The sequence below is a fragment of the Sebastes fasciatus genome, chromosome 4 (genome assembly GCF_043250625.1).
Source record: "Sebastes fasciatus isolate fSebFas1 chromosome 4, fSebFas1.pri, whole genome shotgun sequence".
Classification (NCBI taxonomy): Eukaryota; Metazoa; Chordata; class Actinopteri; order Perciformes; family Sebastidae; genus Sebastes; species Sebastes fasciatus.
Window position 1 is genome coordinate 34,101,520 of NC_133798.1, and position 22,477 is coordinate 34,123,996.

Sequence of the window (22,477 nt, forward strand, 5' to 3'; positions counted from 1 at the left end):
ACATGTATGTGTGAAAAGGTGTGCTTTATTAGGTATGGACTGTCATAATGAGATCAGCTGCTGGCACAGTAGCAGGCTAATGCGCATCATATTTATCCAGTCCAACACAAAACACAATACTTCACTAAAAAAAAAAAAAAAAAACACATCCCTTTATGCATTGAGAATATAATACACAAAGGAAAGAAGCAGCATTAGTCTCCTCTTTTGTAAATCAAAGCACATAAGCTCATTCTCCGTCTACGGAGAGGCTCAGGTTCAAAGCCGGCAGTTTTTACAGCCTCACAGACAGACGAGAGGATTTCACTTTTTTTACACACCAAAAAAAATCTTTAACTAAAGAATTTTCCATTACACAGAGAAACGTCAATAACGAAGAGCAAAAAAAAGATGAAAGGAGTTACTAAACAATCCTTAAAACTCTCTGAGTTAAGACTCTTTTTCTGTTTTTCTCTGAACGCTGGCTGTCACTCAGAGCTTGACTGACGGGTCGGAGTCTGAAATGACAGGTCGCTAACTGGGCGTCACAAGATCCTGATCATCTGTCTGAAGGCCAAACCCCCAACAGATCTGTCTGTTTCTGAAGATACAATACTAAACCTAAACTACTAAACTTAAATTAAGTCTGAAAATTAAGAACTTGAGAAAATATGAGGAAAGAACTAACACTATATTGATCCTTGTATGAAAGCTCTGGAGCTTGTGGGGAGCTGATAGTGACATTCGGCAGGGGCCAGTCGACACTGCAAACTAATCCTGTTGGAGAAAGACGGACACTTCAAGACACCTAGCACCATTTCTGTCATCTTTTCTTCTAAATACATGCCACATGTATGAATTAAAGTATGGATGATAATAATTAATCCATGATTTTTTTTGTTCCCTTTCAGAATTTGAAGTATTTGTCAGTATTTGCCGATAAAAACTGTAGTGATTAATATCTCGGGCCACAAAAATGTGCAGGTTTCTATCTAACTTTAGGTGACAAATGTTAAATTTGAATCCAAATGGATTAAATAAGAGATATGAAAGAATTCAGATTTAGGAAAAGGATAAGATATTAAATTCAATAAAATGCAGTTTTTGGTATTATATCGATCCTAAGGGTTTGGGATGATAGCGGTGTGTACTGCTGTTAAAGGGACATATCATGCTCATTTCCAGGTTCATACTTATATATGTATATGTATTTTGGGTTTCCACTTGAACATGTTTACATGCTTTAATGTTCAAAAAACACATTATTTTTCTCATAGTGTCTGTCTGAATATACCCGTATTCACCCTCTGTCTGAAACGCTCCATTTTAGCGCCTGTCTCTTTAAGACCCCCCTCCTGAAAAAGCCCAGTCTGCTCTGATTGGCTTGTGAGAAAAATACGGTGCACCTTTGCAAAGGTAGTTCTCCATGGATGTATTAAGAGAACTGGATACAGCGTTCCTATGAAAGTTGCTCAGTGGCGCATGAAGCCTAAATGGCTCGACTTCCGTCTGGAAAAGTACCCGGATCTTGGGCAAATGGGACATGCGCAGTAGCGTCCGCTCGGTCACAGGGTCCCAACGTCACGCCGTCGTCACGGCTTGCGCTCCAGCCTCAGTCTGGATCTCAAGGGAAATAACTCTGGATTTGGCTATTAGTGCGTTTTACAACTTTAAAAACTTAATTTTTTAAATAAGGGCTTTTAAAGTGTTCATACTGGGAAGTTGATTCACCTCAAAAAAAATGATCGACTGAGTTACAGACGTCTCTTTCCCAATGTAAGTCTATGGGAAAAAGTATTTTTGGGCCCAACGGCATCACGTGACTGACACGTCGATGCAGTACCGCCGTTTGGCCACTAAGAAAGTCCGGATCGACGACCGGCGCACTTCCTGGGGGCTTATAGTTCTCATGTGACATAGGAAGGGGAGCCAAATCTGAATGGCTTGTTGAATCACATGTTTTTCTGATCTAGACAGCCCACAAAAAACTAACTGGGTTGTCTTATTTCACAGTTTGTGGGTCGGTAGGAACTCCAGATACCGAAATATATGTGCACAAGCACTGAAAAAGTGAGCTTTTCATATGTCTCCTTTAATCCTACCATTGGCCGGTGCAAAAGTCAGAAATCCAATTCCAATCCAGGCACACGAAATGATAAATAACCAATTTACTTGGGATGTTTTGCAAAAAAACAGCCTCTCAACTTTTTAAATAAAGCTTTAATTGAGGGGGGAAAAAACGTGCATTTTGTATGATTTTAATAACTAATCAAATATAGATCAAAATGGAAATTGCTTAAAACATGCATCCCTTGGTCAAACCACTCTTATTTGGTGAAAAACTTGCAGCCAGCAGTTCTATTTGAGGCCTTGCTCCTTGCAGCGTGACAGTGAAGCTGATGAAAGTAGAGATTTGCAGAGTTTATATGCCTCAGGTGACAGTAAGGGGATGATCATTAGTGCAAGGCTGAACCTCCTAGATATCTACTACCAGGTTCATACATCCCTATCAGACAGTATTTGCTGGTCTGGACTATCTGTAACCCTGTAGTTCTGCTGAAGACGGAGCAGCAGAGTCTCTTTCTATCTTCCATCACTGACTGAAATCTCTTTAAGCACCTCATATCACCCTCTGGCTCATAAATCATTTTCATCCTTATTTCACTCCTCTATTACCTCGAATATGATCTTATCCTGAAGAGAAAAAAAACCTTAAACCACTTAATGTATCATAGCACCTATTTCTAAAAGATATTTTACCAACACTTGGCTTGCATAATAATTCTAATCATACTGCCAGGGAAATTCAGCTCTACTTGCTGCCACTGTCCTGCCAATTTAGTGATAATACTTAAATTAAACTGAAGCTAATCTTATTCTATTGTGGACTGACTAATGCTTATGAGTGTCCACTAATAACTGGAATATGAAAAATCCTTCCTTAAAAAGGTACAGTGTGAAGGATTTGGCAGCATCTAGTGGTGTGGTTGCAGACTGCAACCAACTGAGTACCCCTCCGCTCACTCCTCCCTTTCCAAGACTGCGGTAACGTGAGACGCAGTGCAAAACCGTAGTCACGCCGTACCCCTCGCTCAGAGGCAGCTTCAGCCCGTTTCGTCAGCGTCACCACCATATTGTGGAGGTTAACTGATTTCAATGAGTCGTTTTATATAACAGCTTTGTCTTCAGTTTCTTAAAAACTCGTTACAAGGCTATAATCCCTCAAAAGCATGTGTATCAACGTTAGCTAAGCTTTACGTTACATTAACTGAATTACTTACGTGGTGGAAAATAATTAATTCAACGTTACTGTTCCAAAACCCAAGACATGACATCAGCTTTATTGTTTGCGATATTAGACGCATATCGTAAATTTCAAGATTTGAACACAATATTATGTTAGACATGAAGATCTATAAGCTAACATGATCTTTGGTGGAGGATTAGCTAACAATAACAAACACTGTGTTGTTTTGTAAAGATGCAACTTAAACTGTAATGTCGATGACGTGAAAAATTCTTAACGGAAAATGTGTTATGAGAGTACGACCTTTTAATACCACATCAACAGACAGACCGGCCTGTGATCCATGAACCAGAAGCAGTAACGTAACTGAATCGTTTTTCACCAAAAGTTTATTTTTCTGAGGGTAATCTGACCTACAGTACTCCACGTAAATTATAAACACTTGAATATAAAAATCACTCATTGAAACCAGTTGAGAAATGTCAACGTTATAATGATTCTTAGTTTCAGGTGATTAAACACTAATCAAAACATATTTATTCAATTTCTGCTAATCGATCCCCTGAAATGTTACACACTGTTCCTTCAATAGGAAGCAGACATTCAAATCAGGCTTCCCAAATTATTAACACTAACTGCTGCTTTTCCCACTAATACCAGTGATTGCACGCTGAATATTGGCTCTGCAGGCCCATGGAGAGAAGTTAAGAAAAAAATGAAGATTCATTAGCTCTCGTAATGCTTATTGACTCTGCAGTGGAATCTAAAAAATCATGCCCTGCAGTGTATTTGATCTAAATTGATATAAATTGCAGTCCATTAGCTTTGCCTCTGAACTACTACTACGAGGTATTTCATCGTGTATATATTTATCTCCTCTATTCTGGTTCCTGAACTGGATTCACTTGGATTCTGATTGAAATGGTAATGATCAGTCCCTCGCCGCTTCTCTGTGACTGAGGAATGAGGCCGCTCAACCTCCCCACCCAAAAGTGACCCCTTTCAGTACAGCCTTCAAAGGGCAGTGACGGTGAAAGGGCCGACAGTTACTGCCAGGGAACAGAAGAAGAGCTCACTGTCTGTCCGTCACTGGCGGTGGTGACACCAAGGCAAATTCAAGGTTATGCTTTACTGTTTTTTGCTTGAGTGCAAAAACGTGTCGCTGAAAAGGTCAGAGACGGACAGATGTATACGGGTGTCATCAGATGAATGATAAAACAGGACAATTGAGATTAAAACACAAAGCATGCAGAGAGACAAAATAAAATTAACAAAGCAGATGCATTAAAAATAACTCTAAAAGTGCAAAATGTGCACTCATACACTGACAACTAAGAGGTATTAAATACTTTGCATGTGTCTTAGCTTTTAGTTTCTGTTAAGTGGTCTCATTTTTTTTACTACCATTGAGTGGGTGCTATAATGAGCTTCTTTTTGGGTGGTTGCTGTTGTAATGAGGCATTCAAAATTGCACTACAGTAAGAGAAGGCAGGGAGCGTTCCGCCTGAACAAAGGCTGGGAGTGTTTTTAAGGGCATTCGGGCTCAGCAAAGCCTTTTGCTTTGTGGAGAGAAAAAAAAAGGGAAATTCTCCACATGCTCATCTTTCTGTCATCGCCTTCCCGTTGTTTGGAAATGTCATATGTTCATACAGTGAAGGTCAATAGTTGACTTTTAATCACAGGTAAATTGAAAGAGCACAAGTGCTGAGTGGAAGAGTCTTGGTTCATTGCTTTAAATGTCTCCAACAGTCGCCAAAAGACCAACAGCCCCAAAAGACATCTGTGCGTTCTCTGAAAATGCCAAGGACCGTGACAAACGCGTATCTGTAGCACGCAATACATCATGAAAATGTATTCTGCTTTTTGCTGTATTCAGAGCTAATCAAAAACACCAGCATACATTACACAGAGATACAGGTAGCACATCTGCACCTTCAATTCTTTAAAAGATCTTTAGCTCTAAAATCACATCATACAGACAAAATGTACATAATTTAAAGGGGACATATCATGCTCATCTTCAGGTTCATACTTGTATTTTGGATTTCTACTAGAACATGTTTATATGCGTTAATGTTCAAAAAACACATTATTTTTCTCATACTGTCTGTCTGAATATACCTGTATACACCCTCTATCAGAAACGCTCCGTTTTAGTGCATTTCAACGGAATGGCAACAGAATTGCATTGCTAGGAAACAGCTTGGGTCCATGTTTACTTCCTGTCAGTTGATGTCATTCACTTACACTGCAACAGGAAATAAACTGGGACACATTTAGAATGTTTACGTTTAAAACTGTGAAATTTTCTAAATATTGTAGATTTGTGACATCACAAATGGACAGAAATCCTGACGGCTTGTTTCAAACGCACAGTTTCTGAATACGGGCTGTGTGCGTTTTGATACTTTCACAGTATTTATATATCACTTAAACCTGCTTTATAATATAAAAGACATGAAAATCTCACTTTTTACAATATGGGACCTTTAACAGGCTCACAGTATAAGATAAGCAACATTTAACATTTCTGAAATTTCTGTAAGACTGTGTCGTATGACCAAGAGTTTAATCACATCTTTCTGCGGCTGGGAGGCATGTTCAGGCATTTCAGGGGGGGAAGAAATTCTTCGTAACATAGGTCAACGTGTAACAGGAGTCACAGGATCTGTCTCTGGCCACACGTCGCGGTTACAATTTTAACTTTTCCCAACTTTTGTTAGGTCGTACTTCACTGAAGAAGCCAAAGCTCGCTGAGCTTGGGAGAAGCCGCCGCAGCTTTACTTTGACACTACATGGCAGCTCACCGCAGGCCGCCCTCCGGCGCTGCTCTGGCGTGAATTCGGCACAAGGCTGCCCCATCGTACCGGTAGAGGTTGTTGTCGGGGCTACATGCAGCCTGAAGCAACATTACTCAGGGCTGAATAAAAAGGTAATGCAAGCTTTGTTTTTCGGTTAATATTTTTTATCTACAGCTAATATTCTCCTAAAAAGGCGAGACAAGGCAAGAAAAGGTGCAAACACAACATTATCTACACTATCAAGAATCTATAAAGGAAACTAAAAATGGTTTAGGTTCATGTAGCATTTACATTTTGTGTTATAGAGATAGAGAGAGAGAGTCTATGATGATTTAAACCAAAAGATATCAAAGCCAATCTAATATTGCAGAGTCCAGGTGTCTGAGCATAAATTACTTTCCAGTTTGCCGCCTCCTGTGGGGTGAAGAAGTGACCATAACACACAAGATAGTTTAATTAAGACAAATCAAAGGGTAAATCTCCAGCACCTCAAATCAATCTGAGAAAAGGTTTAGCCTCATATACAATTTCTGTGTAACATCAACAAATTAATACACAATGAACCTGCTAACCCATCTATTACATAATGTCTTTAAACAAAGACTTTCTCTACTGATCTAATTAGGTTTACATGTGAATGAATTGTATGTGCTCCATTGTGCTCATTGAAATGCTGATAAACATTTGGTCACAAAACACAACAGCTGCATAAACCATCTGCATCTATAATCATGATTTGCATATATAACAACCAGTTAGTCAGACACATTATTTCTAGATGACTCCATAGCAGAATAGCAGAGTGAAGGTGGCACCGCCACAAAACTAAAGAGAAAAGATACCTTACATATCCTCAACAGGAAAACTGATGACTCAGACGTGGAGTTAAACAACCATCTACCTTAGATACAACTCTATTTTAGTCATGTGCAATAAACCGATGGTTCATTGTGCCGGTAGTGTCCTGCTGTCCAAGATCTCCGGGTGGGTGCTTATCTCATAAAGAATGTTAAATGATTAACAGCGTGAACTAGATTTGGTATCATTGTGTGTTGGATGAATAGAGGAGCAGGAACATTGCTCTACAGCTGAAACTGTTTGCTGGTGTGTGAGGATTTGCTGCTTTTCTCTGTTTTATATCGTTGTAAACTGAATATCTTTGGGTTTTGGACTGTTTGTCAGATAAATCAATATATTCACCTTGAACGCTTCACAATGTTTGGACATTTTATAGACAGAACAATTGATCAATTAATCTGCAGTTTAAACAATGTTGAAAATGGTCATTAGTTGCAGCGCTACATAGAGTGCTGCAGGAATAAGTCCTAAAATCCTGAAACAAGTCTTTTGCACTTCCGGTTCCCTCCTCTGTAAGTCAATAGATTTTTTTGAGTGGGTTTTTAGTTAGATGCCTGAAATAAGGTCTGTGGTTAACACAAGTTTAAAAGGTACAGTGTGTAGGATTTGCCGGCATCTAGTGGTGTGGTTGCAGATTGCAACCAAATGGGTATCCCTCCGCTCACTCCTCCCTTTCCAAGACTTCGGTAACGTGAGCCGCCAAGCGCCGTTCACCACCATAATAACACAACTTTAGCAGCAACTGAAGTCAAACGGCGGCTGGCGGTACCACGGTTTGAGGCAATGCGGTTCACGTTGCCGCAGTTTCACAAGCGTGTCAGAGAACTATGGTGGCCTGTAAGTAAAGTAAAAATGCAAAATGCTCTCTCTAGAGCCAGTGTTTGTAGATATGAAGGGCTCATTTTCAGCTAATGAAAACACAACGATTCTTAGTTTACACTAATGAAAACATAGTTATGAATATTATATTCCATTTCTGCTGATAGATCCCCCAAAATGTTACACACTGGACCTTTAAGAGATTTTAACGTTTTGTTCTACGACATAAAATACGTCAGTAAATATCCCACTCGTGAATTTAAAAAAGGCGGTTGCTAACAAGCGGCTAAATGACACTACTATACTCGTCCGGCTTTAACTTAGTGGTGGTGACATGAAGTTATGCGACCGTGGTGTAGTTCGTTTATAGCCTAACGTTAGCTTATTACGTCTGGCAATTGCATTTTCTTTGCCACAGAGTTTATTTTCTGCAATAATCCAAAATCCAAAGGAAATGTATGTTTAGGAATGTTACAAGCTGTACAATCAACATGATGAAAACTCATCTTCCAAACATCCTGTTATTGGTCTTGATGATTTCTTAGGTGTAAAAACTATCCACAAAACAGGAGCTTTTTCTTTCTAACTGGCTGCCGCCACAGTGTGAGGTTTATCATTACAATACACCAGGAGGTCGGACAAAAGCAGTCCTTTTACTAATGGACTGCTTTCTACTGCTAACCTGATTCAGTCAAACACACAGGGCTTGGTGGCAACCAAACAGCCAATTCACTACCTGAATACCAAACAGGCTGGCCAATGAGTAGACAGCCTGTCAGGCAAAAAAACACTGACAGAAGCGTGTGACTGAACGTGTCCCAGTGGCTTGGCAGACTATTTTGAACCGCATACATGGACTGAATGCACTGGGTGCTGCAGACGACACCAAAAATATTCCACCATTCTCTGCCAAGACTACAATAATACTGAAACCTCCTCTGCAGATGATGGTGATGAATATAAAACAGATATCTGTTAATCTTCCAGTACCTTCTTAGAAACTTCTAATAGCTGATAAGAGACAGTCATTCAAACTACCATCTTATTAATATCCGTTGTGTGGTAATAACTTACACATCTTTCAAAAATATCTCACAACACTGCAAGAAATCTAATAATGAAATCAGATCTAAGCTCTAATAGCCACATCAATAATAAAGTCTGCCTACTATGATCGATTAAAAGACAGGTGTGTTTCCTCTCGTTGAACTGGGCGCTCTGCTAAAGTGTCAACTTATTAACTAGAACACGGTTAATGTGTGATACACCGGATTGGTAATGGCACCGATACTGACCTCATTAAGTGGATCAGGTATCGGCTATGACGTAACAAATCCACATTACATTCCGTGTTTGTAGGTTTTTTTATCAATTGAATTTTAAATTTATTTATTTTTTTCGTAATCACGACAGGCCACTGACTGTTATTATTGTATTACTGCCGCAGCACCACTGCACACACACGCACCTCTACACACAACAAACAGCGATATCCGTCTGAGAATAACTAATAATACTTCATGTTTAATATTAATAATGTTGTGGGATTATTTCTTATTTCATGGACTATTTTGGGGATTTATATTTTATTATTACATACTTATATATATTTAAATATTTTTTAAAAAACGGAGCATTCGAATACTTTAATTTGAAGGTTGATTACCATGGCAACCGTCGAAGCTTTGAAGCATTCGGGTCAGCCCTATATTATTGGTTACTTTACTCCATTTTATTTTTGTATTATTTTAAATTGTTTGATTGTATTTGCCTCATTGTCCGTTCAGGAAATGTTTTAATCCTGGTTCGACCACTTAAAACCCTTTGTAACTTAGTTTTGCTGTATAAATTATGTGTATGACTCCACTGAATTCTACATAGTGAACAGAGATTTTAAAGAAACAGCGTTTAACATTTAGGGGGATCTATTGACAGAAATTGTAATATAATAAGTACATTTTTTTTAGTGTATAATCACCTGAAACTAAGAATCGTTGTGTTTTTGTTACCTTACACAATGCCCCCTTTATATCTAAATACAGAGTGGGTCCTCTTCACGGAGCGGGCCACCATGTTTCTACAGTAGCCCAGAACGGACAAACCAAACACTGGCTCTAGAGAGGGACATGTGTTTTCACATTGCCCCCCGTAGTTCTCCTACACGCTTGGCACATGGAAGAAGTTTCAGTTGGTTGCAATCTGCAACCTCACCGCTAGATGCCGTCAAATCCTACACACTGTTCCTTTAAAAATGGGGGGAAATAATTGGTACTTAGTTCGGTGCATCCCTAATGACAGCACTCCAAAAACACAAAATATTGCATTTCTTATTGTATGAAATGAAATGGTAAACTGAGGCCATAATATTGAGATTTGTTTTTCTGCCAACTATGATCTTAAAACATATATCAAGGAGGAGGAATCAGGGGATTCACAGCAGAAAAAAAGATAGAAAAATGTATCCACACTTCTATTTTAAGTCAAGACAAAGACAAAATTCGCAGGACTCTACATTGACATCCACTGTGTCAAAACTATTTCTGTTTATGTATCTCTGATTGTCTTCTGCATATGAACCTTCTCAGCCTCTCAGTTCGTCTGGTAGCAGTCTGCTGAACCATACAAAACATCAAGAAGCATCATTTACTTATGAAACACAGCAGGAGCAAACATCTAGAGAATAAAAGTATTGGTCATCTTTAAAAACAGATTTAAAAATATAGGATCTTCAATACTTTTAACTCTGTCTGAAGCATTTGGACCACCCTGCACATGCACTCTCTTTTTATTTCTCTGTGGAGTCTTTAGTCTGTTTAAGTTTACGTTTTGAAAGTCTTTTCTTGTATTAAACATCTTTAATGCAGTATAAACATCACTGAAATGTCTTTGTGTACGAACTGCCTTTGGAGAAATTAGAGAGTGAGCAACTGATCTTCCACAGGAGTTTACCGTTTACGAGACAAGACCACAGGAGTGACTGCATAAACAAAGCTGACATCTAACCAGGTTAAATCCTTCAGGGAGACTTAGTGACAACCGCTTCCCATTTCTGTCACAATTAAATCAATATTATTACCGTGGGTGAGCCAGAAAGGACACCGAGGGGTGGGGGAATGTGAGGAATCGGAAGGCAAGCCCTTCCCATTTTGATTCTGCGGTAATCAACGGTGTCACATCAAGAGAGCATTAAGTAGCTGAATCCTCCTCCTCCTGAATAATTGACTACATCTCTAGATACAAAAGAAACAGCCCTCCGCCCCTGACAGACATTACAACTGACAGAATTAGACGCCTCCAGAGGGATACTCCCAACACCTGTAAACGCACGGAGAACAAAGTGCTTCCAGTGTCAAACATGAAACCATCTTGTAAGAGCAGTTAGTCATATATTCTTATAAGTATTAATACCTTGTGTACTATCAGGGAGTGCTGAGCAAGTTTCCGTAGACCGGTTTGTCAGCTCAACGCCTACAAAGTAAATTGGGTTTGTGTGTGTTTATACAGTATAATATTATAGCAATAATTCCTTCAACACCATGCCAATGCCTCTCTTCTGTTTCTTTCTCCATTGCAGGGTACTACAGCTTCACTGATACTTCAATAATAGAAAGAGGCTGAATAAAACAACAGGAACATTTTACAATCCAATACACGACTCTACAATAACACTTGATTCGTTTATGATGTTCAATTTTTATGGACTGTGCAAGAAAGCTCTGTGATTATGTTTGAGGCAGTGCTTTGTGGTGTTGTTGAACACGTTTGCATTATAGACTTCTGACCACCCCCACCTCACGCCTCAGCACCATGGGAGCCAGGGCATTCAGCTGCTCTGCTCCCAGGTTATGGAACTCACTCCCCCCACACATCCGGCAGTCTGACAATATCACATCTTTCAAATCCCTCCTGAAAACCCACCTGTTTAAACTGGCCTACTCTCTCTAGAACTCATCATCACCCATCCTATGTGTTTGTACAAATATGTCTCTGTCATGTCCTGTTGTTTTTATATTGTTTTTTATCTGTCTATGTTTTAACAGATTTTTGTAAGGTGTCCTTGGGTGTCCAGAAAGGCGCCACTAAATAAAATGTATTATTATTATTATTATTATTATTATTATAGAGGACTATTTCAGCAATTGTAAACATCAAAAAAGAGTTAACTACTCACAGGGAGTACCTATTGTATAACGTCCTCTGTGGCTCTGAAGGGAGCTTTGTTAAGTCTGAAAAAAAAACTGGCTGCTAACCACTATTCCTTGACCTCGATGGAAAATGTCATGAGGTCAAGGAAAGATGAGAAGGAGAATTCAGAAGGACTTAGGGAAAGACAACCGCGGTGTTAAGAAAATCCGACTGCACTTTCACTAGGCTCCGTAACTATGATGCAACGGCGGCGGATGTTAGTGACGCAGGTCTGTTGTGGTGAAACTACAATGTTCTGAAGATGGACTACAAAAGGCGCTTCTCCCCCCGGTCGTCTTAAATAGGTCTTTCGTGTGTTGTTATTATAGAGGTCGGGTGACGTTATTATAGAGGAGGTGGTCGGGGTGGATGTACGGGTAAAAAAAAAAAACATCAGATTTTAACACAGGACACCAGGGTTTTTCCTGGCTCAGAATGGGCCTGTATCCATGGCAAAAAAATCTCCCCTAACATTACCGAAGCAATAAGTTTAACCCTAACCACGGTGTTTCCCCGAACCTAACCTGGGTTGTTTGTGCCTAAACCTAACGTAACCTAACCTTAAGTAACATAAACATTTTGGAAGGCACAGATAAATTATGTCTTCCAGCTGATAGGGGCGTCAGATCACAAAACACTTCTGTCGTTCTAGAAGGCATGGATGGACAAACAATTTTTCTGCTTAATTTGGAGGACATGTTGAGCAAAAGACACTATTGAGTTGCATTGCGGGAAGCTTAAGATCCATAGTATACTAACATCTTAAAATTCTCTCTCTGCTGCATAGGTTTTGACTGTAGAAGTGCAACATTAATTTGCTGGATGTAGGTCTTCCTATAATATTGTCCACCCTCTATGTTAGCGTTGAGATGTTGATAACAGCACATAGTATGAGATGATGTGGAGAAAGCCACCTAGACTTACGGTGGCAGTAGTCAGTATATTTTTTACATCATTGGGCAAAAATTCCATATTAACCTTTCAGCATAATGTAATTCAAGTGTTCTGAGAGATAACTAGACTTCTGCACCTCCACATGGCTCTGTTTACAGGCTTTAAAAAATCTAAGCCCGTGACGAGAGACTTTGACCAATCACAGGTCATTTCAGAGAGAGAGAGCGTTCCTATTGGCTGTGCTCCGGTCTTGTGACCGGCAGTTCCTTCAAGATATCTCATCATGGCTGAAGGGTCACAAACTTTCTCATTTTACAGCTAAACCGTTCACTACAAGATGATTCTGAAAACATCTGAGGAGAGAAATAGGCATTAACGTAACAGAATATTGATTCATCTTTTAACAGCACTGCCTAGTTTGACCGTTTGGTCGAAGTTTGCGAGTGATTGACAGCCGGCTCTTATAGACAGCAGCTGGACAGCAGACCTCAGATCAGCTCTGACTGCTTGTTTTCCTCCAGTCTGCCGGAGGACACAGAAGCACATGATATTTTTCAGGTTACCTGTTTCATGTACTACTGTCAGGATACAGCAACCGTTTTATAAAAATATGTTTTTTTACTCATATCTGCTCCAATCTCGCCTACTTCAGCTTTAAATGTAAAAAAAAAATGTAGTAGTAAAAAATAGTAGTTTAATTCACAAAAGCATATGAAGCCACATTACAAGCGTGTTGAATTCAAAAATGAGCAATTGATGTCATTTCAAGGTCTGAAAAGTTATTACTTCCATCACATATTTTCATTTGGCGTTTGAAACCTGCTTTTGAAATGTGAATCCGCTCCACACCGTGTTTTTCTCAGAGAGAATTTACATGAATCTACCTTTCATATCTGGAGAAAAAAAATAAAAACATTGCAGCTCTCTACCACGCTTTCATTTCCAGCCACGGCGTTTGATTAAGAATAAATAAACACTTGAGTCGGGTCATCAAGCCGGCTGGCATATTTAGCTTCTCAGCCTACATATTTACCATGTTCAGCTCTCTAAATGTAAAATAGTGTTTCTTGGGTTTGATGCAAATCCTCACACAGGTGTATTGAAATTCAAATTGTTTCTGGGGGCACATGTGGATATTTCTAAGATCCCATCCGGCCCACATGTTTGTCTTCAATTGTAGAGCAAGCAGTATCTATTTTTTAAGAAAAACATCCAAGCATTGCAAACAGTAGCAAATACTTTGGGTTTGTGCCAATCTGATGACAGCTCCTGTCTGTATTTAAGAATAAAGTCACAACCACAAGACAACGGGAGATTAATGTAGCAACAGTTTATAATTTCTAGGGACAATAAATCCTCGTCTGTCGCCCCCGTTTCCTCAGCAGGAGGCAATCCAGCTTCTTTATGGTCTGAGCAGCTGAGTGAGGCTGAGGAAAGTGCTGAGCGTGCCGGTAAAACTGTCATACAGCTCTTGTCAAGCCGAATTAATCTCATGTTTGCATTCAGCTGGGGATCAGTGTGTGTTTACAGTAAAACCCCATCGTGCCAGACTCAGCCACAACTGGTGTTCAATGTGTGTGCGTGTGTGTTGTGTACATCTGGAGCCACATAGCGCTCACTAACAGACACACCAACAACTTGCACAGTGTGTGTGTACGTCTACTTTTATGTCCCGTTACAGTCCCATAAAGCTGACAAACTACGCCACACACAAGTTGTTTTACGACGTGCCAGCAGGGCGATGTACTGTACCGGAGGGAGCTGTGTTTTCTCCCGGAAACAAAGAAGCTAACGAGCTGTGATCCACTTCATGCTCCTCAGGCACAGCACAGAAAACTATACCGCCACCATAAAGAACCTCAAACGGACACGACACCACCACGCAGAGGTCAACGCTCAGATGTCGTATTTCACGACGGGCTTACCTTGTGTCACACGTCAGATCCCATGTGGAGAATTCATGATCACCAACGCTGGTGACCACCTTGGTCGTCGCTGGCCAGGCCGAGTGGCGTTTGATAGAAACCAGCTCGTGACCGGCCTCCCGTGTGGGGTCGCGGCTGCAGCAGGTACCCATCCTTCCACGACAAAAGGACCTCTTTGCTGGTTGATTGGAGTCTTTATCTCTCTGAAACCTCACTTGATTTAGCTCCTTTTGACCAGATGCTCGTCTATTGTGAACATCATTCTGCTACAATGTCCTACGACCTTCCACTGCGGTCTCTCTCACTTCTCAAATTTGAAGTTTAGGAGAATCTCACTAAAAAGTCACTGAGAAGGACAAGAGAAAAGCAAAGGTTTCAGACGTTTAAACTTTTCTCTTCATGCACTCCTCTCAGTCCATTGCTCGCCATTGTCCCAACCAGTATCACCCCTTTCTCCCCTTGTCCTCTCCGTCTCCGACCTCCCCGGTGCTCCTCACATGATCTCCCTCTCTCCGAGCTGCATCGCTAATGTTTTGGTGGCCCGGCCCTGGCAGCCTCGCCCTCCCTCCTCACTCTGACAGAAGTGTTACTGTCTCCCACGACCAGCCAGACTTTAAGAGCCACAACATTGTATCAACCATCTTGTTGTTCCTCTCGCTCGCTTGTTTGCATCTGTGTCCTTCAATCCCTCCTTTGTGTCGGTCCTCCTTTGCTCAGCGCTGAACACAGATGGACGCTCTCCCCCCCTGCACTTTCCAAACCCAAGCTTTTCCTTTTGGTCCTCAGACAACAGTCATGTAGAGAAGAGCGAGACGGGCCGGTCCTACGCTGTCGAGATGTGTGGGCTTGTCATGTGGAGAAATTCAACGAGTGCAGCACGCCTTTGGTTCATGTTTCCATTTGTAGGCTCTGCATTTCACGCATTGTTCCATATCTGAAGTTTTAATAGCACGTCATGTGCTGCCATAACACCTCTGATGGAGATGATCTGGTACACACTGTACACATCTAAAATCAATCAAAACACTTTGCAAGATGGATTTTGCATTTTTTTTTATCCTGTGCTGTATATAAAATTTCAGAATTTTGTGCTTTTAAATTAGTTTGCAATTTCTTTAAAAGGTGCTGAATATGGGACTGGAAGCATTTCTATTGCCTCTCAACAGAGCCGGCAGCTCACAGCAAATGGTGCTAACAACGCTAATAACGCTGAAAGGGCAAACAACGCTAACAGGGCAAACAATGCTAACAGAGCAAACAATGCTAACAGAGCAAACAACGGCAAAAGTGCTGACAGAGATAACAGTTTTTACCTGAGGGGGGAACCGGAGGGTGAGCGCTACGCATTCGCAACGAAGCCATCGGTCAGGACGCCGTTATCGGCAGTAACCGTCGTATGAGAGCAGTGCAGAGCGACAGCCGTGAGCTAGCCAGTGGGGCAGCTCACTTGCACAAACATACACTAAAAGCACGCCCGTGGCCGGCCCGGCTTTGTCAACAAAGCACGGAAAAGCACAAATTATAACACACCGAGGGAGAGTGACTTCATTCTCTGCTCAGGTAGACATTACTCCTCTGTATCTTCACATAGCAAATAGTTTTTGCTGCTATATTAATGCTCTGGATATCGAATTTAGCACCTTTAACTTGCTGCCCTTTCCTGCCCATTTTGTGGTTTATAAGAACTGACGACGCTATGCTGTTTCTTGATATGGATTTCTGATTCAGCCATTGACTTTGATTGCATAAATCATGTTGATTTGTCTACCGCCACACTTCCTTCGTGAACTGTGAGCCTGTCTCATGCTCGTCGCTCATAGCGTGACTTGCTATTCTGAGAGCCAGATAAAAGAGGGAAATTGAACCAGGGAAAAATCAAAGGACGGAGGAAAACAGAGCAGTCATTGGTGTGCAAAAGAAGAGGTGTCTTTAATCCCTTAGGAAGTGAGGCTGGGTAGACAAAAGACACTTGGCTGGAGGGGAAGAAAAAAACTCGTACAGGAAGCTCGTTAGAAGATCAATTCCATATTGGCTCTATGTAAGAGTCAATGGTATATGCTGAGGTGGATGTATACCTGATGTATACCACCTGATCTGAATCTCATCCACTGTAGACAGTTTTAGCGATCTCATGTCAGAAGAATAGCATTGCAATCTCTACACGTATACGAAGCCAGTGAGGTTTTTATCTGTTGTCACAACAAGCTCACAATGTTCCCGTAATGCAATAGATTTCCCAGACTCATTGGGATTCTAAGAAGCTCCCCTTTTGCAAGTTTTTGCAAGTTTATGCCCCAGACTGTATATAAAGATGGACGACATGTTAGCAGATGGGACATGAGCCAAACTAAAAAGTCTCCCAAAGATGGTTTCCGTCATTTTAGGCAGTTCTTATCACGCTGATGTACGTTCAAGTGTTCATTTATCTGATAAGTTCAGTTTTAATTAGTTATTTGATGCTATAGTAGTCACGCAGCCGGAGGCTCAGGAATTGTACGAGAGAGGAGATGTAACTTTAACTTTCCATAACATGGTTTATGGTTTTTGCTTTATTTCATCCATTACTGACCGCTAGTTTGCCAGACAACGCATTGGCTACGAAAACATTGGCTACGCTCTGTTTCTCTTCCCGCTTCCAAATGGGCATTGCAAATCTACCTGCAACAGGTGACATGCATCAACGCAGGCAATTGGTTGAGTCAAAGAGAGAGAGACATTATTAGGTAACATTTGAAAATAATCCAACCCGAGCACAAAGTGTTCAAAGTGAAATTTAAGAAAATGACTTAAACTAAACCCTAAAGTGACAAAAATGTGTAAGAGATGGTCTTGAAGGCAATCAGGATTTAAAGAAGAAAAAAAAACAGATTGTATGCTGTTGGTGTTGAGGCAGGCGTAACCATAGCAACCAAACAGGCAGTAGGGCAGGTGTATAGATGGGGGGTAAACCTGTAAAAAGCTCCATCCTTTCATCTCTCCAGATATCTGTGCTTCGTGCTCATGAGCACAATAATAAGTCTGTTTTTTAGTATTGTGAACACGACTGTTTCTTTCACAATCCTGTTTCCAATTTGAAATAAAAGATTAACCACTCACTGCTTCCCGTATGCGCACTCCTAATGTTCTCTGAAATGTAAAATAACTGTAGATAGAGTACAGTGAGGGGGAATGACATGCAGAACTTTCTCCCCTTAATGTGCAGGAAATCAACTGCAGCTGTTCCCACTCCATCAAGAGAAACGCCGTTGAAGATGTGGTTGACATTTTGATAGATGTGTGAGAGAGAAACTTCTCTTTGTGTGGATGTGCAGGAGTGACATTTATTCGAAGTACAATTTGTCACAGAAATTTGACTTCCACTAATATTTAAAGTGGTATGTTTTGTTTTTTTTGTTGTTTTTTTAAACGAGAGAAAGAAGCCACTCAGCTTTTGAACTATTACACATTGATTATGACAAAGAAAAGAGGGACGAGTGAGAAAGGCAAGTGTGTTCAGAACAACAAGTATATTACTGATCACAACAGGATTAGTTCACACACAATACCAGGGTGCTGCCACCCTGCGAAACAGAAGCCTTACATACTGGACACATATCGCCGTTTTACTTGTTGGATTTTCCACTGTGTAATATTGCCAAATGTCTGACATTATCCTCACTCTGACTACTGTTATTGTTACACTCTCCTCTAGCACCGCACTGTTGTTGTTTGCTATCGTCACGTGACAAACTACCTGCGATCAGTTCTTCTTCGCTGCTCTAAAACAGTATTTGCCAGTGGCAGCCATAATACATCCAGAGCGACAGCACAGTGAAGGCTGATGAGCGGCAAAGAGAATTGGTATCCGGTTAAACAAGTTGATTTTTTTTACTGAGTTAATAAATTGTGGTATCGGATCGATGCATAGACTGGAGTACCAAATTTTGGGCATTTCTGATAGTGGTATCGGAATAACTCTGAGGATTACCGTATGAAGCTACAGTAGAAGTTTGGTCATAGTTGGCATAGTTCTGGAGTTGTCTTTTTAAAACTGTTCACATGCACATTAATCCTTTTGCTGTGTTTCTTTTTAATAATGCATTCCTCGGATGAGGCTGGAGGGCTCTTAATTACTTTCTGATTAACTTTTTGGATGCTTTTTTTGTGGCCATTTGTCTAACAACCTCTGTTCATCTATTTGTTCATGAAAAAAAGAGCAAACCCAGCACTTTTACATCCAGTCTGACGCCCTGCTTTGTCTCCGCTTCACATTCCCACGGAGCATCGTAATAAACCTCATATCAGCCTGACAGATCTGTGTTGAGAGACTCTGTGGATTAATACTGCAGCCTCGGGGCAAGGTTAAATATTCAAGACATCCATTTTCAGACTAACTTCAAAGGTGGTATTGAACACACACATACACTGGTGCTGAAATGACACCCAAAGACTAATCTTTGCATCTATTAACAGTGTGGGGAGAGGAAGAGATAGAGGAAGAGGGACAAGACAAGAGGGAGAGATTTCTCCCAAAAATAACATCTCAGTTTGAAGAGGATTAGAGATAAGAGCGATGAATTATCAGCTACTCAGGAGGTGTATGGTTCGGACAAACATCCCTTGATGTGAATGTCAGTGTGTGCAGAGGATCATCTAAAAGTCAGAACAAATGCTCCTAACAAGTGTAGAGAACTAGTACAGGAGTCTTTTATATCAGCACGTTTCCACTTCCACAAAATTAAACATTAAATAGAACCATCTGCACCGAGACACAGACTAACTAACCAGACAAGACTTTAAACACCACACCACTTAGAGCACGGAGCTGAAAAGTAGCAGCTAATCAGTAAAGAAATTAATTGTGGCTGAGAGGAAAAGTCACTGACACAACCCTCCATCCATGAGCTCAATAATTACACCACCTACTCAGGAGAGATTAATCGTGTCCAAGTGGATTTAGAAAAAAGGGGACGGGGGGGACAGTAGAGATTTATCTGACAGTAATAAAAAGTACAAATCAAACTGCAATAATTCCCTCTTAAAGGTACAGTTCGACAATTTGGGGAAAATGTTTATTCACTTTCCTGCTGTGTACTTTTATTGCGATTCTTTTCTTTAATGCAATTGCAGTTTGTCTTTGCACCAACATCGCCAAGATAAAACACTCACAAACACCCTGTACAGAATAATGTGCCATTCTCACCATTGTAGGTCTTCAAACTTAAAGGTCCCATATTATAAAAAAGTGAGATTTTATTATAAAGCAGGCTTGAGTCCTACGTAAATACTGAGAAGGTATGGAAATGCTGTATCCACAGGGAAATACATACTGCCCGTATTCAGAAACTCTGCATTTGAAACAAGTTGTCAGGATTTCTGTCCATTTGTGATGTCACAAATATACAATATTTAGACCCTTTACACAGATTTAAAGGTAAACATTCTAAATGTGTCCCAGTTTATTCCTGGTTTCAGTGTATGTGAATGTTATCAGCTGACAGGAAGTACACATGGACCCAAGCTGTTGCCTAGCAACGCAATTCTGTTGCAATTCCGTCAAAATATGCTAAAACGGAGCGTTTCAGACAGAGGGTGAAAACAGGTATATTCAGACAGACTTTATGAGAAAAATAAAGTTGTTTTTTTTTAACATTACAAAGTAAACATGTTCTAGTAGAAACCCAAAATACAAGTATGAACCTGAAAATGAGCATGATATGTCCCCTTTAATAATACTACTTGAAGAATACTAACTGTGTATTTACATTTCTGCAAAAGCTGAAATACATGTCACAGTTTCGCCTGAATATCAAGATGATTTGTTACAGTACAAATGTGCAGTGTGTGGGATTTGGCGACATCTAGCAGTGAGGTTGCAGATCGCAACCAACTGAAACTTCTCCAGTGTGCCAAACGTGTAGGAGAACAACGGTGGACGACACAAAGACCTGAAAATGCTACAGCTATGTCCGTTCGGGGCTGCTGTAGAAACATGGCAACCGGATCCATCAACAGGATCCGCTCTAGATATAAACGGCTCATTCTAAGATAACAAAAGCACGATTCTTATTTTCAGGTGATTATACACTAAAGAAAACATACTTATTAATATTATATTCTAATTTATGCCAATAGATCCCCCTAAACGTTACACACTGGTCCTTTCAGCGGGGAATAAAAGAGATATTATGCACCTTATAGCGTTACCTTTTATGAAGCTGGTAAAGAAAATGTATGTGATTTTTTTTATGTCAGCTCTGAAGTTAACTTTCAGTGAGTGGAGAGAGAATAAAAGAAGCCTTTCATGTCGAACACTTTCTCTTTTATCTGAGTTTGTCCGGTATTATGAACCAATGAAATAAGAATGTGCTTAAACACACACACACACACACACACACACATTGAGCTGTTGATAATCATTAGCCAGTGGTGATGCTGACTGAGTTCCTGAGGGGGTTTCTGTGTGAATAGAGTGAGTCAGGCATAAACACTGACTCACTGCTCTCATCTCTCTTCTTACCTGACGTCCCTCATTGGTACCTGCAGCTGCAGCTTCAATTCAAATTTGTGATTCATTTTTAGGTGTCTTAGAAACTTTTTCAAAACTTCATTCATACTTCTAAAACATGAATAAACCCAAAGAATCTGATTCTCAGCGATCTGAAAAACACCGTACTTTTGCAATCTTGTTAAAAACCTGTCTGTTTTTGGCCACATTGTCTTCCCCTCACACTCACACTCAATGCTGATATTGTGTCGGACAAGGCTGTTTTTTTTCCTTTATGAATCAATGGCCAAATTGAGCAAGATCAAGATCAAAGATCACTAATTACTCAGCACTTTTTCCTGATATCCAATCAACATGGATTTAAGGACATTTTACTTTATTAGGGCCTCATTATCAAATAATCTTATTATTTTTTCAAGTATCGTTTAGGTTATACAATGTCAAAAAAATTGACCTCTTCTGACGTCTTCAAATGGCACAAAACTCTTCTCGTTAACGTTTTCGGCTATAACCCCGGCCTTCTAAAGGGCGGCAAGTCAGCAGAAAAAGTGGTGAATAAAGCATGGCGTACTATAGAAGTGTTTGTGCATCCATATAGACTATATATAAGAAGTGGACGTAGTCACCGTGACGTCACCCATTGGTTTGTGGACTACGGTTTTGGAGCCTTGAGTTCGGCATTTTGGCGGTCACCATCTTGTTTTTTTGCAACCAGAAGTAAATGGATGAGCGGAGCTAAGTACAACCAAATGCTGAATAAGACATTTTTAGGTGACCAAAATGTTATAATTAACTTTCATGAACTGAAAACACACTGTGAAAGGGTTAAAGTTGTAAGATGAAAACACAACACCACACAGACCGGACAACGCTGTGGTAGCAACCTGTCAATCACAAGGTAGCCGCACCCCTAAAGCATCCCCTGCTTTATGGTCTATTTAACTCTAAATGGGACCATAATTTACTAAATGAACATCATGCTGTATTGAAGAAGACTTGAAACTAGCGATTGAGACCATAAACTCATGTTTACAATGTTTACTGAGGTAATAAATCAAGTGAGAAGTAGGCTCATTTTCTCATAGACTTCTATACAATCAGACTTCTTTTTGCAACCAGAGGAGTCGCCCCCTGCTGGCTATTAGAGAGAATGCAAGTTTAAGGCACTTCAGCATTGGCTTCACTTTTCACAAGGTTGCCGCCTGTGTGCAACGTGTTTTAGTTTTGATGGATTTGTATTGAAGCTCACCAGTGGTCTGCACATTTCTCTCTAACTGTCTCA

At 40.3% G+C, this 22,477-nt stretch overlaps 1 protein-coding gene across 15 annotated transcripts in view; it reads right to left on the reverse strand.

Moving 5' to 3' along the window:
- LOC141766710 (pleckstrin homology domain-containing family A member 7-like) overlaps nucleotides 1-22,477 on the reverse strand; it is a 187,322-nt gene that overhangs the window by 150,491 nt on the left and 14,354 nt on the right. Inside the window, exon 1 of one of the 15 annotated variants that reach the window (XM_074633787.1) lies at nucleotides 14,709-15,262. The exons of the other annotated variants lie outside the window; for them this stretch is intronic. Within the exon in view, the coding sequence (XP_074489888.1) occupies nucleotides 14,709-14,860 (152 nt within the window). The 5' untranslated portion in view covers nucleotides 14,861-15,262. Of the gene's footprint in view, nucleotides 1-14,708; nucleotides 15,263-22,477 lie in introns of those variants that run through there. 15 annotated transcript variants of the gene reach the window in all.